The sequence below is a fragment of the Leptinotarsa decemlineata genome, unplaced genomic scaffold, assembly GCF_025532065.1.
Source record: "Leptinotarsa decemlineata unplaced genomic scaffold, Ldec_3_MD MMD2_tig00001393_RagTag_RagTag, whole genome shotgun sequence".
Taxonomy (NCBI): domain Eukaryota; kingdom Metazoa; phylum Arthropoda; class Insecta; order Coleoptera; family Chrysomelidae; genus Leptinotarsa; species Leptinotarsa decemlineata.
In genome coordinates, this window is record NW_027412562.1 from 13,688,277 (window position 1) to 13,714,735 (window position 26,459).

At 33.4% G+C, this 26,459-nt stretch overlaps 2 protein-coding genes across 3 annotated transcripts in view; one reads left to right on the forward strand and one right to left on the reverse strand.

Moving 5' to 3' along the window:
* The window catches only part of LOC111505295 (nephrin), a 1,173,166-nt gene that overhangs the window by 465,373 nt on the left and 681,334 nt on the right, over positions 1–26,459 (reverse strand). The gene's annotated exons all lie outside the window — the stretch shown is intronic.
* Positions 11,925–12,955, forward strand: LOC111510665 (uncharacterized). The gene is made up of 2 exons (XM_074176045.1): positions 11,925–12,190; positions 12,354–12,955. Exons 1-2 carry the CDS (start codon positions 12,073–12,075, stop codon positions 12,953–12,955), a joined length of 720 nt encoding a protein of 239 aa, XP_074032146.1. The 5' UTR covers positions 11,925–12,072.

Here is a 26,459-nt window from a genome sequence, read left to right on the forward strand (position 1 = left end):
GTACCTAACTATTACATAAGGACATATAAAATTAATTTGAGACTAGCAGATAAGGCAAATTGTATTTTCAAAAATAGAAATTTCAAGCAATTTTTTATTTTGATGGAAATTCAATTGAAAATATTCTTGATGTATCATATTCATCGTTTGAATGAATAACGTGCAAGCAAGTTATTGGATTATTTGAAATTATTTTTTCGTTCTATATGATGAAATATTATGCTATGAATTTGAAGGTATATATTCATTGTTTTTTATGAAAAATATTTGAGAAAATTTCGATAAAAACATTATGAATCTTATGATTCATAATGCTTCTATTCCTATTATCATTCTTTTTTATATATAATTTCAGTTTGAATTTTTCTTTGGAAAGCTGTACGATAATGAACATATTTTTTGATTGAACGATTCTAAAGTCAACTATCAAATGCATACACAATGAAACAAAATAATATCCTTCCGGTTAGTAGCACACTCACTATATATAACTTGAAATTTGCCCGAGGGAAAGAATAATAGCTCTGCTTTGGAATAACGTGGGTTAGGTTACGTAAATGGAAACTCCATTTTCTAATAACAAAGCGATAGTAATTCAATTCATGTTCTGGGCCATTGCTTGTATACATTCGTTCTATAGAGATATTTCGTAGTGAGAATGTCTGTGGAACTGTAAAAGCCACATGAAAAAACAACAATATCTGAACTTGTTTTTAATAAAATTGTTGAAAATACTCGTTCGGCCAAATGTTCCCAGAACAACTGGATTTTCATTCTTCATGACTCCAGTTACTATTTAGGCAGTTTGTCTGACGATCTTTGTCATGAAAACAATATCTTAATTTTTGTTATCAATTTACGAAAAAATCAACTCCAACATGTGATTATTTGAAGAAACACTTGAGAAATTTTCACTAAGATTCACAAAAACATGTTTTGCCATACAATATCTCCGCATATATCATTTTGCGGTATTGAGAGGGAATTTCATTACGTACATTACAACAATTTCATTCCATCATTATCTGATAGAATACTAGATAATCCATCATGATATCGATGTATGCTATCAATAAAGAAACCTTCTACACCGAGACCAAATATATCATTATACGAACGTTTCCACTTCACTTCATGCATTATTAACATTGAAACACATCCGTCATTGGAAAATACTTTCTGATAAACATATTTTTGTTCATACCAGGAAAATTTTGATGCATCTTGCGGAGCGGAAGAAAACATCAATCAAATTAGGATGACAGATAAGGTATTTTTACATGAAATTTTCGTAATAACTGTCTGAGAATTCAGCGGGTTCATGATATTACTGTGATTATTTAATCTCAAATGCGAATATGATTGATCAATGGATGTAAACTTTCACGGCCGGAGAAAGTTATTTCCCGGTTTTCTGGCCATGATCTGCAGCTTTTCATGCCTAACGTATCGTCTGCTACTGCGGTAGACATTATCAAAGGCGATGGGGTAACTGTTGGTGCTCGAGTTGTTCCCGTCGTTCCGAGCGCATTAATAATGATGCTCTCCCCATGCCCCCTCCCGGGTTGAGTGCACTGATATGAAATCTTCCCCACACGATTACTGTGTGTTGAACATCCCATCTCGTCCATCCACCCGCGTTTGTCCGGAGCGGTCCTCAACTTACTGATGGGCACTTCAGCAAGATTGGCATCTGACCTACTGCGGTCAAAAGCCAGCCTTCAGGTTAGTCTTTCTCAAAGTGGGTGATAACGCCCCCTTGTGAGCGCTGGAAGCATATAGGGGGTCAATAAACGGCACAGAGGAGATTTGGGGGCGTTGAAGCGGTTTAGGGGGAGTTTTGCATGAATGTAGAAAAATAAACTTAAAGGACTAATGTATGACTTCATTGAATTTTCGTTTTTATTTCTATTATCACAACTGTTTGAATTTTTTCTTTTAAGTGACCTATTTTCGTCGGCCTTTAAGTTATAATATTTCATTCTGATGATTGTTCTCAGTTTGCAAAATTCAAAAATAATATTAAGAGGAAAAGATCTTTTTGCAATTTTTTTAAAGAGTTTTTACAACTCCGGGACCTTTTCTGAATTCATTCAAATTATGTTTTCCGAAAAGCTTGTTCCACTTTTTATTTTTTTCTAACCAATTATCTGTGGGTTCAATAAGACCTCTCTGTGTAAGTTGCTGGACCCAAGAAGGTATATTATAATTATGATCTTCTGCTTTTATTTTATAAGTATAATCGCCCAAACCAGGTAGATCATTTCTATGCTTTTTAGCAAAGTATCCAGCAATATATTCTAAAGAGTCCTCTGTTAATTCTGGAATATTTGTATTTGAAGTTGAAGAAATGTTAGTAGAAATATCAGAACTACTAGATGGAAATAAGCTACTGCAATTTGATCCTATTGTCTGCTCTAAAATCGTGTCTGTGTTAAATTCAATTTTCACCTTTTTCATGACTTTTGGAGTAATATATTCTTCTTTTGTCGGTTCTTCAGTATTTACTGCAGCCTGGAGGATGGTAGATTTTTTCCCAGAATGACCATTCTGATTCGATGAATTGCTTCCAATGGACTAGGATGTTTATTTGGACCACGGCTTCTAATTTGAGAAAAAAGATTTTCAAGTCCATCTTAGTTTAGTTTATGGGTGCATATACAGGGTATCCCTGGACTTCCTCTTTTCCTGTCGAGAATGTATAGATGGGGTCAAAATATCACCAGTACTTCATATAACTTTTTTTCCTAAAATCCTTCGTTACCAAGTAACGGGCCCTCGAAGTTACAAAATGAAAAATGTTTTTCTTTGATAACTTTTCAAGTGAATATTCAAAATCATCCAAATTTTGGTAATTGACTAAACAAATGAATTCCTTTGATAAGCTTTCATGCATAAGTCAGTTGTTTTGCTACAAAGTCAGGAACGGACTACCCCCGATGGTCCACACCCCAAACTTTGAAATGACAGATATTTTTCAATATTTTTCAACAAATTAAGGTTACTTGGACAATTTTATGAATAAAAGTACTCGTGTGGAAAGTCGATCGGAGCAACGAGTCTTGATAAAAATGTAGTTTCACTCGACGACATCAAACCCGCTCGTCCACTATTATTTGAAATGAATAATTATCAAAGCAGAAATAATAATGATAACGTTAATTCAACAACATTTATCCTGAGATGTCTACCATTATTCGAAAATATTAGTTTTTAAGGAAAATGAAAATGATAGGTAAAATGTTCATAACGAATTTTTATAATGCAAACACGTTTAACTAACGAAACTCAAGAGCCTCAAGAGCAAACAGAAATGAAAAATCCGCTACAGAAACTGCTCGATATGACCACCTTCTCTCTCTATAGATTTTCTTAGTCTGCGAAGACACCCTCTCTGTACTTGAAATAGCATTCCAGGGTCGTTTCGTATGGCTTCACAATGTAATGTTATTCTATTCAACAATGCATCTCTTGTGTGAATAGGTGTAGCGTAAACAAGGCTTTTTAGATGCCCCCACAGAAAGAAATCCAATGGATTGAAATCCGGAGACCGCGATGGCCATGAATATGGCCCACCTCTACCAATCCATCTATTGTGGAAAATATGGTTCAGATGGTCACGCACAATCAAACTAAAATGAGGAAGAGCGCCATCATGCATAAACCACATACCTCTTCGGGTTTGCAATGGAACATGTTCCAAAAGTCCATTCAAATCGTTCTGAATGAACTCCAAATAACGTTCTCCATTCAATCGGTCCTGTAGAACGAATGGTCCTATAAGATGGTTTCCTATGATACCAGCCCAAACATTCACGTTGAATTTTCGTTGGTGTTTGGTTTGCAATATCCCATGGGGATTTTCTTCGACCCATATATGGAGATTATGAGAGTTGATAACTCCATCTCTACTGAAACCTGCTTCATCAGTGAATAAAACTCGATTAATAAAAGTCATATCCTCTCTTTGCCTATCCATGAACCAATTGGCATATTCCAGTCGTGCTGGAAAATCTTGAGGTGTCATGGCATGTACCTTCTGGATGTGAAATGGGTGGAGCAGTTGTTCCCTAATTATTCTATTAATAGTGGACTTGGATGTATGGAACTGTTCTGATAGATTTCTGATGCTCATTGAAGGATCATCAGCGACGGCTTCCAAAATATTTTCCTCCAATACAATGGTACGTACAGTCCTAGGAGCGCCCTCACCACCTCGTTTTGGCAAAACTGTACCTACAATAATATCGAAATAAAACAACGTGCTCAAATTAATTATCAATTATTACATACCTGTCTCCCTCAAGCTGCGATCGACACGCTCGAATGTTTCTTTTGACGGTACCGTTCGATTGGGAAAATGCTTGGAATACAGACGACAAGCTTCTGCAGCATTACAAAATGCTCGTCCATAAAATACATGCATATCTGCATATTCATTGAATGTAAACTGTTCGGCCATATCAAAAAAATTCAAAATATCCTATAGAATATTGACAATACAATGATAGTCATATGACAACGCACCACTCAACAAAACAAAATCGCATTCCAGTTTCTCATTTTTTATCAAAACTTTCTAAAAGGTTTTTTTGTCAACATCTGTGAAAGAAATGGAACATAATTATTCCCTAGTGGTTAATTCGTTTGCTTTTTATTAGTATAGTAAATATTTTTTCCGATGTGCGTTTTTTCAGCTAAATTTAGATTCGTGTTAAAGAATTTCTCCCATAAAATTATAATTATCAGTGAAACTACTCAACAGTTTAGCTGTGAAGAAGAATTTGAAACATTCGAATGTTGAGTTTCATGAGATTCAGATAACTGATCAAGACGAAACGTGATCATTCCATACGTATTATGTACATACAAAATATGGAATGAATTCGATATTTCATAGTAGAGTAGCTTGTTAGTTTAAAAACACCACGAATCTACAGAACTTGATATTTCTTTTGAAAAAATATCTGCTAACACAATTGTGCCTTAAACTTCCATATAGGTACTGTACTTTTTGTTTACGACTTCGTTTTAGCATACTTTGTATTATTCCTGTTATAAATGTTGTTGAATTAACGTTATCATTATTATTTCTGCTTTGATAATTATTCATTTCAAATAATGGTGGACGAGCGGGTTTGATGTCGTCGAGTAGAACTACATTTTTATCAAGACTCGTTACTCCGATCGACTTTCCACACGAGTACTTTTATTCATAAAATTGTCCAAGTAACCTTATTTTGTTGAAAAATATTGAAAAATATCTGTCATTTCAAAGTTTTGGGGTGTGAACCATCGGGGGTAGTCCGTTCCTGACTTTGTAGCAAAACAACTGACTCCTGCATGAAAGCTCATCGACGGAAGTCATTTGTTTAGTCAATTACCAAAATTTGGATGATTTTGAATATTCACTTGAAAAGTTATCAAAGAAAAACATTTTTCATTTTGTAACTTCGAGGGCCCGTAACTTGGTTACGAAGACTTTTAGGAAAAAAAGTTATATGAAGTACTGGTGATATTTTGACCCCATCTATACATTCCCGAGAGGAAAAGAGGAAGTCCAGGGACACCCTGTATAATCTATATTAAACAAATATTTCATATCCTTAAAAAGCAATATCAAAAAATGTATAGACATTATCATGCCCTTTTGAAAAATTTGCAATCTAATTTTACCAATTGGTCGCATTGTCGCATTTTTTTTGAAATCAATGATATTCGTCTCATTATTTTTTGTCCTACTTGATGATTAGCTGATGGACTTGACTCATACCTTCCATCAAACAACTAGCAAGCTGGTTACTGAGTTTTGGTTTTGTTTTCGTATCCACAACTGACGTTTACTTATTATTGATTTTACTGAAGGTATATTATTTGCTCAGTTCAGTATGTTTTTTGTCTTATACAGCGACAATTCATTGAAGTTATTTTCATGATAATATAAAAGTCTTCAACTCAAATCAAGTGATCATTTTTGTTCAGCTAATACCGAATGATACTAGGAACACATTTCGAGAGTATAATCATGAATCGGCCTACTTCAATAAGAATTTTTATCAAAAATATTGTTTGTGGAATGATGAATTTGTTTCAAAATTAGGCAACTCACAATCTGGATTGGTGAAAAAATTAAATCAGAATGAAATATAGCATTATCCGTGATGATAGTACAACAGTTTTCACAAAATGAAATTTATGCAAGATGAATTTAGACGAAGTAACGATGTAATAACCGAAATACAAATCATGAAACAAAACAAAAATGAAACAACAACAAAAATTAATTGGCGACTATCGTGAAACTTCAACCAGTCCTTTTCGTCTTCAACCAAGGCGTAATAATGACCAGATTCAACACCAGAACCACAGTTAGGAATGACTGCAATAATATTATAAAAGTGGTCTGCTAGATTGAAGTATTCATCTATTTCGAACATTCGTAAGAGATTGTTGTTTCCGTCAGAGATTGGGTCATGTTTGAAGATCATTAGTGTTATTATTAAATTAACTGGTGCCTCAGCTATACATGTTTCCTTATAACAGTCAGTTAATTTGGCGCATGTTTAGCAATACAGTCGATCATCACCTGTTGAAAGTTCCATTTTCAGATGATTTAACAATGAGCTTTGCACGCACTGATTATTAGTCAAATTAGGAAACGCTAGTTGAAGTTACAAAAATTCACATATGTTTTTGCTAGCTCTTGAACATTTACTATGAAGTAAACAAGTGAGGATTTTTCCAGCAAAAGATTCACAAACACAAGACGAGATAGACTGTACGGAATAATTCAATCCAGAGCGGTCAGCAATATTGATTCTGCTATTTTTTTGGTCACGAAGAGTATTCAACAAGAACTCCAAGAATTTGGAACAATCCTCTGTTATCCTAACGAGTATCTAGTGGACTTTCAAGACTCCAGTGAATCGAAACTACAACTGTCTGAACAGGTGTTCGAATTTGGTGAATAAGTAGGAAACATTCTCGTTCTCGTTCATCATTGAAACCTCGTTCTTCAAATGCTTCGTCATGAACAACACAGGAGCTTTATAGATAAACATAATTATCAAGCTGATTATTCTAGCGCTTGTCATCAACATTCTTCATCAACCCAAATATTTGTCCGAAATTCATCAATATACTTTTTCACTGTTCACTACCACGTTCGATTGAACAATTTTATTATCAGAAGAATCATGAAATACAAATCAATTAACAGAATTCAGCTTATTAAAAAAGAGAAAGAAAAAACACCTCAGAAGTGCTGCTTTGTTCCCACCTTTTCATAAAAGAGGACATGTGCTTCCTCACTCACAAGCGATTTTGGTGAAATTTTGGACACGTGTGAATCGTTGTGTTCATTCTACGTGCCACTATAAGGGTGTCTGCAGTTTGCTGTGTAATGCCCGTTGTGAGTACTACCACTGTGATTCGAAAGTACATATAGATTTTAACGACGAAGAGCCACATTGTCTGCTGCATAATTGCTCCTATCTATATCAATGAAACGGTAATGTGAAAGTACTTCATGAATCATTTGTTATCCTTTCATCCAAAGGTGCGCTTTAATGAAATTTCTCAAAAAAAATTGAGAATATTCATCATCAAGTAAACATTTGTGGTGTTGAGTGAACAGAGCAGGGCTGTACTTCAGAAAAGGTAATGAAACGATATGAGTGTTTAATACACTTGATACTTCTGAATTTTCTTACTGAAAGGGCCTGATAAAAAATCAAAAAAGGTGTGAGTATATCAACAAGTGAGATAAAATGATGCTTCGATGCTGTGAAACATGATTAATACGTCTAGTTGGGTCAACAGTGGAATAACTATTTTATTCTACTATGAAGATTATTCATATGACGTATATATGCATGAAGTTCCAACGAGTTTTTCCATTTCAGAGTTCCAAACAAGCGTTTTCACATTTATTCAGGTCGTTACTCACACCATATCATTTTACGCTGACTGAAAAAGTTTACCTTGTTCCAGACCTAATGAAATTCAGTATTGATCAGAATACTGCATGAATAGTGAATCTACATGGATCCATTGAAATAGAAGCTTCAAGTCAATTTGGAAATATAAAATGAAGTTTCCTTGTAACATCGTAAGTGATTTATTCAGAGTACGAATGGATAGTTCGTTAAAAAGTTCCAACCAGAGATAATTTTTATACGATTCCTCCATTTTTCAATTCGTGATGGTGATCACATTTCTCGATTTCTCACTTTCTTCATCACGTTTTGAAATATAAGGTATGGAATGGGAGTGAAAAAATGGATCTATTATAAAATTACTACTGAATATTTCATGACGATATATTTTTTATGCATTTGAAAAAATAAATTTTAAGAGTCACATATCCATGATGGTGATGATAAAATTTTCTACAAAACATTTTTCTTTTATCATATTCGGTTAAACGCAAATGATGGGCTTTGATGATTTAATAAGTTCTGAATTTATTTCTTCTCAAAATGTTTCGATTTACCGTAGTCAATTTTTGGTTTTCCACTAATCCTGAATCGAAAGGATATCACTTTATTATTACTGAGAATGTCTTCTGAACTTACCCGAAACGCCAATTTCAGTATCGCCACTTCTGAGACGACATTACTGATGTAGATGTAATCAAACATGGGTGTTACAATAATCGTCTACAACTGAATGTATTCAAATGTAATATACTATCATTCACAGAAAAATCGCGAACTTTGATGTATGATTATTCAATCAACAACAATACAATCGACCACGTACACGAGATGAAAGATCTTGCTATGACATATGACAGTAAATTAACATTCACAACACATATAAGGAATATGACTGCTGATGCAAATAGGATGCTTGGATTCATTTACAGAAATGGCAAAACTTCTAAAGTATTGCCAACTTAAAAATGCTATATTCTGCGTATGTCAGATCTAAGTTAGATTATGGCTCTGTGTTATGGAATCCAGTTTACGACTACCAAAAAACATCAATTGAAAGCGTGCAAAGGAAGTTTGTGAAATACTTATGTCTAAAAGTTGATGGATAATACCCCACGAGAGACATTGATGGTAACATTTTGTTGACACGATTTGATATGAAATCTTTGAAAAATAGAAAAATGATCCTGCCTAAATTACTTGACAACAATATTGACAAAAAAAAGTGTTATTTGTATAATTCAGTGTTCATATGAAAGTATGTGTTTCGAAATAATTTTTCTTTCGTGTAATTTCATGTTTATATGAAAGTAGCTGTTTCAGGAGGGCTTTTTCTTCCAGTTTGTGTCTGAAAGTTGCTTCTCTGAATGATCTTCACATTCATATATAGAATTACTTCTTTGGAAATTGATTGCTTCTTCCTTTCTTTGAAAGATTTTCCCATTTTTTTATATCAAGATGGAGTTGTAGAAAGCCAAAAACTTTCTTAAAAAAAATCAGTTACTCCTAAAAATATACCCCTTTCAATTCAATAATATTAACAGGTTCTTTAACCGGAGATCAATTTCTTGGTACCAAGAAGCGGAGGTCGACACAATCTAAATTTTTATTGAGAAGTATTACGCACAAATATTGTGCTATGATCCCCAATAAATTTTATATGCAGTAGCTACAATGAAACCTTTGAACATTGTGATATTCATTTCGACTCTCTGAACGCTACATTTCAAGATTTGTAACTTTTCGTGTTATATACTTGATTTTTCATTCGTCTTTTGAAATTCTACGTATATGAATATTTCATATATACTTTCTCTTATCATTTACTTTTATACATTTCTATATTCCAATATATTTAATATTCATTTCATATGTACTCTGTAATAATAGCATTTCCTGTAACTGGGTACTCCTGTTGGAAATAAGTTGCTCTTTTTTTATTTTTTTATTTTTTTTTTAGTTTACTGTGCAACTTTCACTCGAGGGTTATCCAAATGAACTATTATTTGGTAAACTCCTCTCAATCTTTGGATGGCTCTCTGGGTACAATTATCCATAAAAAGCTAAAGATCCAGTAGTATTTCACAAATATCTTGCATATACGAAAAGCATATCAACTTTCTCGTCATTCTTGGTTTTCTGCTCACAGATTTACACGAATCGAATAATTATTTACGTACCTGATAGTAAACATATTCTGTTAATTCATGGCTCACGTTAAAAAAATCAATTAATTTCAGTACTCCCACAAATTTTTTTCATTGCTTTCATTTCATTTACCAGAAACATAACTGAGTGTATTATTGCAGTGGCTACAAAAATCGATGAAAAAACTAGAGGTTTGTATTCAAAAAATTAATTTGTCAATGAAATTTAATGACTGAAACCTCGCATTGAAAATTGGTTCATATCAGATTATAACAAATGTGAAACAGTATTGAAAGTTACTCTGATTTCTAGTTTTGGCAAATATTTTAAAAACAATCACTGATATTCACGATCTGCAGATTATTCTAGTTTCCACAGGAAACTTTTGTCGAATTCAAGCGACCTTGTAGGTTTCACGTATAGTCACGAACGAATTGTTCTTTTAGATGATTTGACCTTGTAGGTACTGTTTCCGACATAACAGTGAGATCAGCTAAAAAATATATGGTAAAACCGCCTCGAAATCGGTTGTTTAAATAAAATCTACCAGTGGTATTTAGACAGAAGTGTTTTTATTCATTTCATTAAAGTGATCATAAAGTCAACAAGTCATCAATCACACATATTATATGGTAGAACAACAGAAGATGAACTGAAAATTACCTTTCGTCCCAAATGTGTAGATTTTTTGTACCTGTTAAATTTTTAGTTGAATGGAGTACACTAATGATTCAAATTGATTTTTTATAAGGCATTAGATTTTCCAAGTTGGAATTCAAAAAAAGACTAAAATATATCAAGAAAAATATCATTCTATGAATGGCGATGATTAGTATTCACATATATTATCAATGATCAGTATTTTTAGTGGATGTACCTACCTGAGAAATTATTAATAAACTTTTTAAATTCTTGAAATATCGGGATGTATTCAATCAAAGTGGGCAACTGATAGGATATCCTTCTCTGAAGATCAACATATTATCTGTCATGGAAGAATCTAGAATGTTGAATTTGAATCCACCTGTAGAGATTGTTGAAATAGTTATCTAGTTAATTAAATCAATGAGGATCCATGTGCCTGATGTAGAGGGTTCATTTAGTCTGTCTATTTTGATTTTGAGCAACATGATTCAATTACCTCACTAATTTGAATCGCTGTTCAACATAGAGCATTTGGTTTGTTGTCTGCAATGGAATTCAATTGAAAGTAGTTACCTACGAATATAGAAAAAATTACCTAGCATATAATCACCTATATCTGTCAGACATTAGATGGAAATACCATATATACATAGTGAGTTTACGAAACAGAATTTCCAGATGAAACATTTTCGATAATATGTGATGGAATCGTATTCAAATCGCTTCAAAAACACTTCACTAACATTCTTCGAAAGCTTCTGATAATTCCTCTCCATATACTCTGTTTCACTATTACTGTCATTTGAATTAATAATGAATTTATTTCCACCATCAATATGGAAGTATCCAATCTCCATACAGTCTTTTTCAACTAAAATTACTTTTTTGATCCTTTTCTGTCTGTTTTCTTCAGTAATATTAGAAAATTCTTCTTCAACTAGCTCTATCACCTCCTTATCAAATTTTGGAAAATTATTTTTACGCCTGATGCTTTGTTTCAATTTTCCCCAAATCAACTCAATGGGATTGAAAACACAAAAATAGGGGGGAAGTTTCAATATGGTGTGTCCATACTTTTCAGCAATATTCTCAAGGGCATACACTTTTTCAAATGTGTATAAGTGTCTTTAATTCCAGCATTTTGTTCAGTTTTCTAGTTATTTGCTTAATAACATTGAGAAAGTGTACATAACCTCAAATAATGTAGTGAAAAATTTGTTTAAGAAAATGTTTACAATCACTTCTTATTCTAACCTGATGATATTTGTGTTTATAGGTTCGAAAGATATTCTTATGGCGATTCAGCTATTGGATATGTTCAAGTAAATAGAGAAGCAAACATATGTGTATTACTCCCGAGCATAATGTGAAACAGAAGTGTTACTCTGTAACAGCAGTATGTGATGAAGCTGAACAGAGAATTGTCTCTGCAGAATGTGAATATTGCGCAGCACATTTAGGTACACATAATTGATTGGTAAAGTATTATTTAGAGGACACGAATGAGTATCAACACAAGTTGCAACTTACACATTTTGTTTCATAAAAATAAGAGTCCGATTTCAAAATGTGATCATGTTTTATCCAGAAAATATAATTATTATATCTATTTTTAATTTTCAGGTGGATGTAAGCATGCAATGGCTTTCATAGCTTGGCTGCATAGGCGTAGCGAAGCCCCTTCCTCTACTAGTATCGACTGTTACTGGAAGAAGTCCAAATTATCCACGATAGGCACAACTCTGAAGTATATAAGAGCTAAAGAGTTAGGTAGTAGTTCAAAAGCCAAACCTGCTCCATCTGTCAATACTCGAAGCCTCCTACCAACGCTAATAAACCATAGCAAATGCATCGGTCACATGGAAAGTCAACTCATGAAATACTACAAGGAAAAAACCAGAGTAGAAAAATTATCCATTCATCATTTAGTAAATACACTACCAAAGAAACCGGCTAACTCCAGAGAGTTCATCAACTATTGCAGGAGTATGATAGAAACATCATCTTGCAATGAAGCTAATCTAGCTACAATTGATCAGAATGACTGTCCGCTGTGGCATGAGCCATGGTATGCTAGGATTACTGCTTCGAAGATGCATGAAGCAGCACACTGCAAAGTTTTCGAAGGCACTTTATGTGAAAGTATAATGGCAGCAATTCAATCAAAGGACACAAAGGCGATGAAAAGAGGGCGTTTGCTAAAAAAAAGTATTGAAAGAGGTTGAAAAAAAATGAAACCAAAAATTAATGGGTGTGGTATGATCTTAAAGCCTGATTATCCCGTATTTGGTGCATCTCCTGATGGTGAGACTATTGATTACAGTATTGAAATCAAATGTCCATCATATGAGAAAGCCATGAGTAGATATGTTTCAAAAGATTTATTTTTCAAATAAAAAAAGAGCTTTTCACAGCGGTCAATGTTGCACTACGCATTACATTTTGAAATTGTCTGTTCTTGTTATCTTGAGACCAACTCGCTTCGGAAGAAGTAGTTTCTTGTTCATACTCACTAGAGATTGATGAAGATTGCGATGTAATAGATAAATCGTCTGTTGGTTTTGTATCTGGGAATAACTTTCTTTTCATACCGGCAATCTGGGCGGTTTCAATAGGTGAAGTTGATGTGTTTTAACTGGTATTAGAAACGGTGATAATGCTACATTTTTTGTCTCAGGACCAACACTGACACCTTTGCTTCTATATTTATTATCGTTGGCTTTATTGTGTTAACTTGAACGGCTTTGTCACAAGCAAGGCTTTTATTTTCTGTTGAGAAAACGTCGTGTGAAGATGGACTAGGACCAGCTTCACAATAATTTATTTCCCTAGTGATTGTTTTATCTGCTGTATCCACAGGGCCTGCACATAAATTAGTTTCTTCCATAACTTTTCTGGGAAGAGCTTCTGATAGAGTCTCTTGAAGCAACCTAAGTCTTTGTCTTTTGAGAATAGCCTCTCTCACAGGTTTTGGCCTATTTACTTTCTGACACTGAAATTTGTGGGGCACAATGTGATCTTCACAACAGTATAAGCAGCTCGTTGCAGACAGTTTCGGGTTCTTAAATTCGTCCCTTTTTATAGCTTTACTTCACTTTTATTGAATGTTTGCATTCCTCGGCACAAGAAAAAATACTTTTTGAGGAGCAGTTTTCGTTGTATTGTTGCGCTTTGGAACTATGCAGTACTTAAAAAACTGATTTTCCACTACTTTCCATCTTTGATTTATTGAAATTATCAAGTAATACAATATGCAATCAACTATGTTTACTTCTTTGTGCTTTGGATCGCTTTGTTGACATGTACTTTGACGTCACATATTCCCGCCAAATGGTCGACCGTATGAATTGTCAGTATTTGGTATACAATTTTATAAATTTTTTTCTGACTAATTATTCATGTTTTTGACATCTATCTCATGTTTTCAGTATTTGTATGCATTATATAATCGATTAGAACAATTAGAAAAAAATATGCATGTGACCTATTTATATGAAATCTTCCTCAACCTTGTCTTTCAATTATTTCTAAGTAGCGATTTAGTACGGCTGTGTCATGACCGAAACTAATGATAATACATATAATGGAATTGGCCGATACTTGATGAAAATCCATAGGTAACATATTAAAAAAAAACTTTATTGTTAGATTTTCACTAAACAAAATGGCTTCTTCAGGCGTGTCTTCACTGTAAAGTACTGTACTGTACTGTACTGTTCTGTAAAGAACGCCCGAAGAAGCCATTGTATGGCGAAATACGTATTGAGTTTTGGCAAAACTGTTTAGTGAAAATCCCGCAATGAAGTGTATTTTTAATGTGGTATTCTGAATAGACCCTCAATGAATCAAACAAGTGAATAATGAATAAGAAAGACCTTATCACGGTTCCTTGGGGGACTCCATTTTCTATGGTACAGTAAGAGCTAAGTGTTTCATTTATTTTGATGCACTGTTGTCTATCAGAGAGATGAATTTCCAGTAACCTTAGTGATGTTTTCTATTACCATCATAACTTTTCTACGTGAAACCCTATCGAAAGATATGGCCAGATCAACAAAGACACGAAGACATATGGTTCACCAAATTCCATCGAATCATAAATTTCTCTCATTAGGTGAATCATTACTTTTTTTGTTGATATGGCTTCTCGAAATCCAAATTGACTTTCAGAGAGTATTTTATAATTTTTTAAATATTTGTTTATCCTAACTTTCAATATTTTTCCAAATATTTTACCTATATGGCTGATTAATGATATAGGACGAAAGTCGATTACCTCATTTTCATTTCAGGATATAAATATAGGTTTGATTATTGATGTATTGAAGGCTTCTGTAAAAATACAGGTATTTATAGCACTAGTTATAATATAAGTGATTGGTTTAGACAAGTAGTCAATGAATTCGGTCAGGGTTTCAGACCTGTTGATTTACCTCTATTCAGATTACTAATCATATTTTGAACATTGGTGTCTTCTGAGAAGAATGCATAAGAATATTTTTTTAACAATTCTGTTTTCTTACTGACTGATCGACCCGGCCAACTTTCCTACAATGATCCAGTATTGTGATAAAAAATATTCAGCAATTTCCTTATCATTGGTAATATGTGTTGCATCATTTGTTTTAAAATGTTTAATTTTATTCAGATTCTACAGATTGTCAGGGTTTGAGTTATTCTTCAGTTTGTTGATTTCATTTATGTGAAATTATTCTTTGGTTTTTTTGATCATGCAATTTAGTTTATTATGGTATTGTTTATATTGATTTTTCAAACCGTCGTTGTACTCGTATGGGAAAATGCGCAGTATATATTCATACATTTGTATTAACTGAAAACATAACAAAAATTAAGTAAATATGACCCTGACAGAAGCATGCATTTTTGTGAGTTGATGTCCCAACGTTCGATTGCAAATTGATTCTGCATAATAACTATTTGTTTCGGTAACGAATACATTTTTTTCAAACGAAATCTCAACTGCCAAAGTGTGCAATGTTGGTCATACATAAACCCACATATTTTGTGAGGTCACACTTAAACTCTTGAGTACATAATTGTCCTGGTATGAATATTGGAAAATTATATTGTTGGTTCGATGTATCTAGAGGAATATCTTTTATATTTGGAAACCCATTTGTATATTTGGAAACCCATTTGAACCTCATTCTCCCACGGATTCAAATATTTGTTGCCAATGATCAAGATGAATTCAAAAATCCGCTTGATTTTTAACAAGATGGTTAAAACGCAGATTTTCTTAGGTATGTAAGGGAAGATGCAGGGAAATACTAAGGGATAATTTTGTCGGCGCGGCGGTCGCTCTCGAAGCAACTGATCGCCTCAAGGAGCCTCATTCATATATGATTTTCGAAGATCAAGTTCTCTATCATTTCCATAGATGGCAACTTCATAGGGAAAAATGTCATTCTGCTTTCCAATGAACATAAGGTGATGAAGTTACGAAATTCTTAGTCCCAAATTCAAACGTTAATAACTCCGCAACCGGTTATCGAATTAAAAAATGTAAAAAATATTGTATACAGAATTGAAATATTTTTCATACGAAATTTCTTTCGCTTTAAAAACGAAATCAAAAGAGCGCCTTTTGGGTGACAAGTGATATCACATTGTTGGTTATTTATCAAAAATTACAGAAAATGATTCGATTATAAAAAAATCTTGTCTGACTCTGATATCTTGCCCCATTCCAAAGTTAAGAAGGGGGGATTTTTTACGGCCGCACTACATTCATCCATGCTTGATAGAAAATATGAAACATATATCCAGCCGCGAAAATATTTGGAAATGTTTTCTAAAATTCTGCTCTATAGTACTATTCTATTCTATAGTACTTTGCTCGATTTAGGTTTGTCTGGAACAATCAATGGATACTGATTATGTAAATTTCAGAAAAGGTTGTTGAGTACCGATCAAGAAGACGAACAAATTCTAAATCTCGCTCAGGAATCCTTGTTAGTTCTTTCACTTTCTGAGGACGCTTATTGCCTGAGCTTTAGCTTTCTGCAGTATGTTGTTGAAAGATCAACAACTGAAAAATATTGATTCATAGAGTTCATCAATTTGAAAACAAATCTTGTTATGACACTATTGAAAATGTTTTAAACATAACAATTTGCACGAGTAATGCATGTTGCCCTCTCCAACAAGTACCTACGCAATTAACAATACAAACATTATCGACAGCATTATGGATGTAGCGACCTACCAGAGTTGAAAGCAGGACAATGCCCCATATTAATCACATTAATATCTGTTATCGACAAAGTATGCGGTGTGTGCGTTGTTGCATGAATAACTTCTTCGAAGGCTGGAACGCGCAACACAATGTGAGAACGAAACAGGGGAAATATTTGTTCAATTCCACAAAAGCCCATTAAGCTCTTCCGCGAACTGTATTGTTGGAATTAATTGATCATCGAGTCGTGATATGTGATCAATTTTTCGTAACGAAGTACGTTTTGTTCATGTCACCCCGATTTATTAGTAATCGGAATTTTGAAGTGTAACTTCGAGAACGTGTTTCTTGTATCGGTTAATGGAAAATTGACACCCAATTAGTAATTTGGTTGAATTTCAGTTCAGAAAATGGAATCCCTCTTTCCAATATTTCTCATTCATATCTAGCTTGAACCAAAAATAGGTTTTCATCGTTCAACGATTCACAAAAAAATAAATAGTTGACAACAAAGCGTACAGCGTTGAAGAAATAAAAAGCGATCCACTAAAGATAATTAAGAGCGAGGAAGATAGGAAAGACGCTGCAGGAGCACGAAACGCACGCCTGAAATCCAAGAGGACTAAAGGAGAGCTAGAATCAAACAACAAAAAAAATAAGCCTCCGAAGTAATTTATCGTAAATTTTATATCTGTTCTACCTAGAAATATATGCCAATTGTTTTACATATTTCTCCTTAATATATTTTTTTTATTGTATCTAATCATTTATGGTAGCATTTATCAATTTTGTTCATCTGAATGTGAGGTCTGTGTTCACTGGACTTGACTATCTCAAAACTTTTCTAGAAAATCATGAAATCCATATCTGCGGTCTAAGTGAAACATGGCTTAACTCGGATATCGATTCTGAGTCTGTGGCTATTCATTCTTATCATATTGTCAGATCCGATAGAGATGGTAGAGGGGGCGGCGTAGCTATGTATATAAAGAACACCTTAAACTATAATGTTGCCTTTCATAAAATCAGCCCTGAGCTCGAACAGCTCTGGATCTCGGTAAATTCGACAGGTAAAAACTTTTGTTTTGGAATATTATATCGTCCACCCAAGTCCAATATTTTAACGTGCCTCAATGAATTAGAAGAAACGGTTTCTAATCTTTTACCAGCGAGTGACTATTTTATAATGGCGGGTGACTTGGATATTAACCTTATGTCAATCGATAACCGTTTAAATCTCGTTTATCAATTTCTTTCGACCTTTAACTTCTCCCAGTTAATTACTTCCCCCACTAGAGTTACCCCTCGAAGTCAAACTTTACTTGATCTCCTGATTGTTTCGCATCCTGAAATAATTTCAAATGTGAATATTACTGATATTCAAGGAATCTCAGATCATATGGCCATTTCGTGTACTATCAAAAATTTTGGCACCTAAAAGAATAATGTCAAGTGGATTTTTTATCGCGATTTTTCAAATTTTGATAAAGATTGCTTTTTGACTGATCTTACATCAATTGACTAGGATGAAATATATAGATTGGATAACGTTGACGATATGGTAATAACATTCAACCACAATCTCATTACTCTATTTGATATCCATGCTCCTTTTCGAAATATCAGAGTTACCAAGCCACCCGCACCTTGGTTGACGTACAACATCCGTCAGATGATATCTTTAAGGGACCGCGCATTTAAAAAATATAAGCAAACTAAAACCATTGTAGCATGGGATAGCTATAAAGAACTGAGGAACTATACATCTGCTATTCGTCGGGAGAAAAAAGCGTATCTTCAATTTGTTCTTTTGAAGAAAGATGCCAAGGCAACGTGGAGCACATTACGTAATTTGGACATCTTGCGTCAGAAGTCAAACCCTGAACTACCACCTAACCTGAAAAATCTAGATGAAATCAATCAGTTCTTTTGCAATATTACCCTCCCTGACAAAACACAATTTCAATCATCGCTTCTAGAAAAATACCAAACTAAGAACACTGCAAATCCTTTCAGATTCTCTTCCGTTGACGAACATACTGTACAGCAGTTTTTAAATAAAATCAGAAGCAACGCTGTAGGTTCGGACAGCATCTCACTTCGAATGATTCGTTTGGTGGAAACACATCTCTTGGAATACATCACCTTTATATTGAATTCGTGTATCATTTCCTCGTGTTTTCCTTCCCCTTGGAAACATGCACTTGTGATTCCTTTGGCTAAGTGTAACTCTCCGACACATTACTCTGATCTTAGGCCCATTAGTATTTTACCCTCCCTATCTAAAACGCTTGAGCTGATTCTCAAAGATCAGATGATTGAATTCATCACTTCTTACAATATCATAACTAGCGTTCAGTCTGGGTTTCGTTCTCAACATAGCACGACTTCCGCACTCCTCTCCATAACGGATGATATTTTCAAAGCAACCGATAAAAATTATGTTACATGTCTAGTTTTATTGGACTTTAGTAAAGCTTTTGATACCTTAGACCACAGTCTTTTATGTAATAAACTTAGTCACTTTGGTTTGGATAAATGTGCCGTAGATCTTATTGAAAGCTTTCTGGAACACCGAACTCAGTGTATCAGCCTTGATCACTTAAAATCTGCAGTTCTGAACACCAAATTTGGAGTTCCACAAGGTTCCATTCTTGGACCTCTCTTATTTAACATCTATATCTCAGATTTCCACAAATGTATTAAATTTTGCAATATCCATCAATACGCTGATAATACTCAAATTTACTTATCTTTTCCGAAAGGCAACCTGGAAGCACAAGAACTGATAAATAGAGATCTCAATTCACTTTATAACGTCTCGTGCGCACATAACTTGAAATTGAATGCTGAAAAATCATCATATATGTTATTTGGACCCAAATCTAAAAGGAGCCTGATTTCCAACCTCATCAAGATCCACATAAATGATGTTGCCTTGCCTTTCACTTCTGAATGCAAAAACTTGGGTCTGTAGATTGACTCCGATTTGAGATTTTCTAAACATATCAGTCATCTTTGTAAATCGGCTTATAACATTCTCAGACAAATTTTTCCCAATAACATTCTTTCTACACAACTCAAACTTAAGCTTTGCGAAACTCTAATTTTCTCTAAATTATCTTATTGCGATTGCATATATGGACCCGCACTCACTCAATACGACTCTCTTCGCCTCCAAAGAATTCAAAACTCTTGTTTGAGATTTTCCTTCGGTATACGTAAATTTGATCACATCAGTAGTAGGTTTGATGACTCCGGATGGTTAAGACTTGAAAAACCACGCACTCTACACATCCTCACAAATACACATAGATTACTATTAACAAATAAACCTGATTATTTATATAATAGACTTGTTAGTTTTTCCCAGACTAACAACTATTATACTCGAAATGGATCTGTCTTGGTCATTCCCAAACACAACTCGGCACTTTTTACTCGAAGTTTCTCCTATATTTCCGCTAAGCTGTATAATAAGTTGCCCAGTGACTTCAGACTTTACACGATAATGACATTTAAAAAACGCTTGAAACTTCTGCTCAAATCCTGGTAATTGGTGCTCTGTATGTCGATTTTTGCAAAACCCTTATTATTATTCATTTTAATCAAGCTTTTATTATTGTGTTTATTGTTGTATTGGTTGATTTATCTTCTATTCTATACTTGTTATTATTATAGTTTTTATTGTATATTTTTGTAAGGTTGATCAGCTTATGCTGATAATCCGCCTGTTCATCTAATTTATTTTTGATGAATAAAGTCGATTTATTATTATTATATTTCAGTTGGAGAATCAATATGGCGTACTTCCCCTTTAACTGGAAATGTCTATATTTGTTTTAGGAAGGTCAATGACGTCATATTGTCAAATCAAATCATATAATATCATAGACAGGAGCCTCCAATATTCAAAACAATTTCATTCTCCCCTTTTTAAAATCAAAGTACAGAGTGAGATGCGAAAAATAAGAGAAGAAGCCAAACGGCTTGTAAATACTATGGTTACAGTATATACATTAACTGTACAATGAAAAATGAGGGAAGGAACCTACATCTTAATGTTGACCATAACTATTTGAAGTCATGTGTGTGAAGTCTACAAATATGAGGTCAACAAATGAAATGCCATTAGATATCTGCTGCAATAGCAACTACCGCAAAAATTAAGCATATAAGCATTTCTGAAAACAGCTGCCAACAAAATCGCAATGAGTATGGATACCTCACCATACTTATCAAAATATACAGTGTTTGAGGAATAAAACTGATGAAATTGAAATATTCCTAGAATCTCTAATATCAAAGCCAAAACTTTTATGCATAACAGAGCATTGCCTCTTAGAATCCGAAATGGAGAGTATGAAAATTGAGGGATACGAATTGACATCAGTATTTTCCCGGAAAATAATGCAGCATGGAGAAGTCAGTATCCACACAACAAACGATATGGATGCGGAGAGTGTAGGGAGAGTTGTCAGAAAAAGTATTGAAGGTCATGTGGAATGTAGAAGTGTAGTAACTAGGAAAATGAAAATTGTAATTGTACGTATTTACAGAACTGGCTTAGGATCATTCGATATTTTCATTGAGAACATGGAAGAAATAATCGATTCAGTTCATGAAAAATTTACTACATTTAAGGTTTGGAAACCTTTAAGGTTTGGAAACTTTAATATCAACTGGATTGAAGACAACGTACAAACTAAGGTATTTTCAGACTTTCTTCACTCACAACATAAAACAAACTATATTTGAATCAATCAGAGTAACAAATATTTCATCTTTTCTATTAGATAACATTTTTGTGAATTTTGATGACTATGAAAAAAACGTGGTTCTAAATATACTGCATTATCTTATCACTATGAACAAATGGTAACACTTTTCACCAAAGAAAATTGAAGCAAATGAAATAAAATGGTTCAAAAAAAGAATATTTTCAAAAAAATATTTTTTTTTTGTTCAAACAGGATCTCGCTGGAGTTATTTGGAAAAGTGTAATATAGAGTACAGATGTAAATATAGCATACAGCTGTTTGCCGAATATTTTCAGCGGAATAATGAATCTGATTTTTGTGGGAAAAAAATTAATAGAACTAGACCCGAGTTATTGATAACAAGGGGTATGAAAAATCTTGCTCTAGAAAACGATCATTATAAAAAAAGAAGATACTAGGGCTGATAAGTTCTCAGTATTCTGAAAAGTATTGTTTCATCCTCAATGAAGTCATTGCAGCTGCTAAAAAATGTTCAATACTGAATATATAATGAGAGCCGTGAATAAAACCATGGCTACCTGGTCATTAATAAAAACAATAACGAAATTCAATTACCACAAAAACAATATCCTAGAAATGTTTGCAAAAAAATATAAAGATTCACAAAGTATAGTGAATCAAATCAATGAGTATTTTAGTGAAGCTTGCCCTGACCTCAATAAACCAGATAGCCCAGATTATACAAAAATGAAAGAATGTGATGCTGCTTTTTTCTTTGAACCTACCAGTCCGTTTGAAAGGATACAATGCATTTAACAAGTGAAAAAAATAATCTGTTGGTGAAGATCAGATTCCTATGTGCCTATTGAAAGAAACAGCAGAGACCATAGCCTATCTCTTGACTTATATTACAAATTTATGTTTCTCAAAAGCAGTATTCTCAGAAGTATTTAAAATAGCATGTATCAAAGCTATATTCAAAAAAAGAAACAGAGATGTATGAAGTAACTACAGACCCATATCGTTATTGCCAAATCCCAATAAAATTTTTGAAAAGCTCATGAACAAACGTTCATTTGAGTTTTCAGATGATAATGTATTGTTAGCAAAAGAACAAAATGGATTTCGTAAAAGTGAATCAACCATACAAGCAATATATATGCATACATGCAACAAACTTAATGAATAGGAATCAAAGTCACATCTATGGACCTAATCAAATCCTGTTTGACAAACAGAATCCAACATTTGATTGAAAATGACATTTAGTAGCTAAATGATACAGAATCAATTTTGATAAAAAAAAGGTGTGCCACAGGGATCCATCCTAGGCCCATATACTATATATACTGTACACAAATGAAATACCAAATTTAGTTAAGGAAGATATTGTGTTATATGCTGATGATATTGTAAAAGAAAAGAACCCTCAATTGATCATGACAAAAACAACAAATGTGCTAGATGTATTGAAAATTTTCCTCACAGCAAATGACCTACTACTTGATATTGACAAAACTCAAATAATTCATTTCGTTCATATATCCTTGCGAGAGTTGAATACCTTCGCATATAATAAATAAAATATAAGCATATATATACAGTGTGGCCCATTTTTAATGGAAACACCCCCCTAAAATTTGAAGTTGTAAACCGATTTCAATAATTTTCTTTCGAAATGTCGAATACTAAAAGGTCTACCTTGGGACAAAATTGGAAATGTTTATTAAAGTTTCAGGGCATAGTACGATATTTTTTCTTAGTCGAAAATCGGGATTTTTTATTCGCGATTTTTTTATTGAAAAAATCACTACGCCACTGGATTCCAGATTTGGAGTGCCTCCAAACAGGTGTGACCAAAATTTCATGAAAAATATTTATTAATAACAAAGTTATGACAACTCAAAAATTCGAAAACTCACACAGCTAACAGTCACAAAAAATACACTATATCAACAGATATAGCCATGAGAATATTTTTTTAATGATTTCAACAATATCCAGATGCCGCCAGATAAAATAAAACAAATAGCGTAAGTATTTTTAATGAAAATAACGGAATTACATTCAAGTTTTCACGCGAATTAACTGAAACTAAAACCTAATATTTCAATTTGAATCTTAGTTGCCATGGAAATGATATTACAGTTTGACACTTGTGAAAGATTTAAGTGTACTATTGTCAACAGTATTCACCTTACAGTTCTTCAAATTATTTTGTGTCATGGCTGCAAGATTGAGCGTAAGAGAGAAAATTGAAATTGTATGCCTTTCGGGAGATGACGTTAGAAGTGCTAGAGAGGTTTGTAGAGTATTTATTGAGAGACATCCAGATCGTCCTCGTATTAGCTGCGGTACGGTAAATAAAATAAATAAAATTTTCAATGAATCTGGTGCAGTATCAAAAATTATGTTGAAAAGTAATCCTGTACAAAGACGACACAGAAATGACAGGAATGATCAAATCATTTTAGATTATTTCGGAAATAACCCTAATGCCAGTAAAAGGAATGCCACGAGAAACCATTCGGAGATGACTCGAGGCGAAGAATATTAAACCTTACAAGCCAAAATTTTTACAAACACTTCAAGAAGGCGACGAAGCAAGACGCCTAGAATATTGTTTATGGGCACAAGGGGAATATTTAAACAATAGAAATTTCCTAAAAAATATTTTATATACTGACGAAGCAACTTTCACTACAAATGGAGTAGTGTCATCATAGAATTGTCGCTATTGGGCAGCGGATAATCCTAACTGGGTAATAAACTGTAAAAGCCAGTATTCCCAAAAAATCAAAGCCTGGTGTGGAATATTGAACTAGCGAATTATTGGTCCTTTCTTTTTTGAGGAAAACATTGAGGCGCAGAGGTTTCTAGAATTTTTAAACACAGAGTTTTGGGATGCTATTCACGAGCTGCCAATCAATGAATAATCAAATTTAATTGTACAGCTTGATGGGAGTTCAGTTCATTATGCCAGAGCTGTGAGGCAATGGCTTAACGAACATTTTCCAAACCGATGGATAGGCCGAGGTAGTCCGTTTATTGAGTGGCCACCCAGATCTCCAGACCTCACAGTTTTGAACTTTTTTCTCTGGGGACTTCTCACACAAAAGGTTCACAAAAACCGCTCAAGAGATAGAAATGAACTTTGTGCAATAATTCGACAGGTATATGCAAATATTTGCCCTCAAGAACTAAGGAACGTAATCAGAAACATTCATAAGCGCTACGACACATGTAACGAAATACGTGGTGGATTAGTAGAGGCTACTAGAATATGAGTTAGAATTAATTGTTGCACTGAATCGAAATATTCCAATAATTAGTTATTAGTTACGTTTATTAAAAATTTCTGCTTCATTGTTAGTTGAATTGTGTGAATGTAATTCCGTTATTTTCACTAAAAATATTTACGTTATTTGTTTTTTTTTATCTGGCGGCACTTTATTGTTGAAATCATAAAAAATTGATATATTGTGACTGTTAGCTGTGTGAGTTTTCGAACTTTTCAGTTGTCATAACTTTGTTAATAATGAATATTTTTTCATGAAATTTTGGTCACACCTATTTAAAGGCACCCTGAATCCAGTAGCGTAGTGATTTTTTCGATAAAAAAATCTTTAATAAAAAATTCAGATTTTCGACTAAGAAAAAATATCGTTGTATATCCTGAAACTTCAATAAACATTTTAAATTTTGTCCCAAGGTAGACCTTTTAGTACTTTAGTATAAAAAAAAATTTAAATCGATTTACAACTTCAAATTTTAGGAGGGTGTTTCCATCAAAAATGGGTCACACTGTATATCAACAAAATTTTAAAAATATCTTTGGGTGATCAGCAGAACGGAAGTCTACTCTTTTAACACAAGATATTCCAATATTTCGATAAAATGCATTATCATCTTCAAGGAAAAGCTACAAAATTTGTATGATGGTGATGCAATAAAAAAATTATTATTGAAAGTCTCAAACTTACTGTTAGTGAGGATGGCCTTGTCGAAAAAAATGTTACATTTAAACAATTGAAACAAGTCAATACAATAAACAAGTCACTACATTGAGAGGGGTTTGGAAATCATGTAAATTTTTGTCAATGTCTAACAGAAAGGCATAGATTTCACTGAGGTGATCAATGTCTGATCTTCTATTAAGGCAGTTATTTGATTGTAATATATATGACATTTCCAAAAACAATATTTCAGATGTATTTCTTTCAGTCGATTAAACTTCAGTTGATTCATATATTTTATGACCTTCTTTGGAGATATGATTACTGAGAGCACCTCTGTCGGGATGTAATCTACTATCACTTTTATGTAAATTGATTCTGTCTTTGAGTAATCTTGACGTTTCACCAATATATTCCCTACCACAATTTAAACATGGAATGGAATTGATTGATTGAGTTCGAAAGTGAATGTGAGTTTTATCTTTAAACTTCGAAGATAATTTATTGATTGTTAATATGGTTCTGAAAGCTATTACATTTGAATCTTCGAAAATTCTGCATAACTTAGGAGTCATATATTGTTTTCTATATCACGTAGCTTTTTTATTTTGCAGATATAATGGTTAGTCAATATGAACAAAACTCTTGTGTTTTATGTAGGAATTTTCAGTCTGTCTCTAACTTTCATTTGTATCCATTTCACTATTCCTCACTTGAGCTGCTATAGTTTCTTCGAAGTTTGCTAATTCAGTGAACATTTAAATTTGAATACATGGTGTTTCCTAACTACGGTACGAACTTCAGAGGGTGATTCGTCAGATCGTTCAAAAAAGCGGTTTTTATGAACATATTT

What these genes read in the sequence shown, in the direction of transcription:
- LOC111510665 (XM_074176045.1), top strand. Translation starts at nt 12,073, where the DNA reads ATGTGTATTACTCCCGAGCATAATGTGAAACAGAAGTGTTACTCTGTA. An exon ending in ATATTGCGCAGCACATTTAG is followed by an intron (nt 12,191 to 12,353) that starts GTACACATAATT and finishes TTTAATTTTCAG; the next exon opens with GTGGATGTAAGCATGCAATG.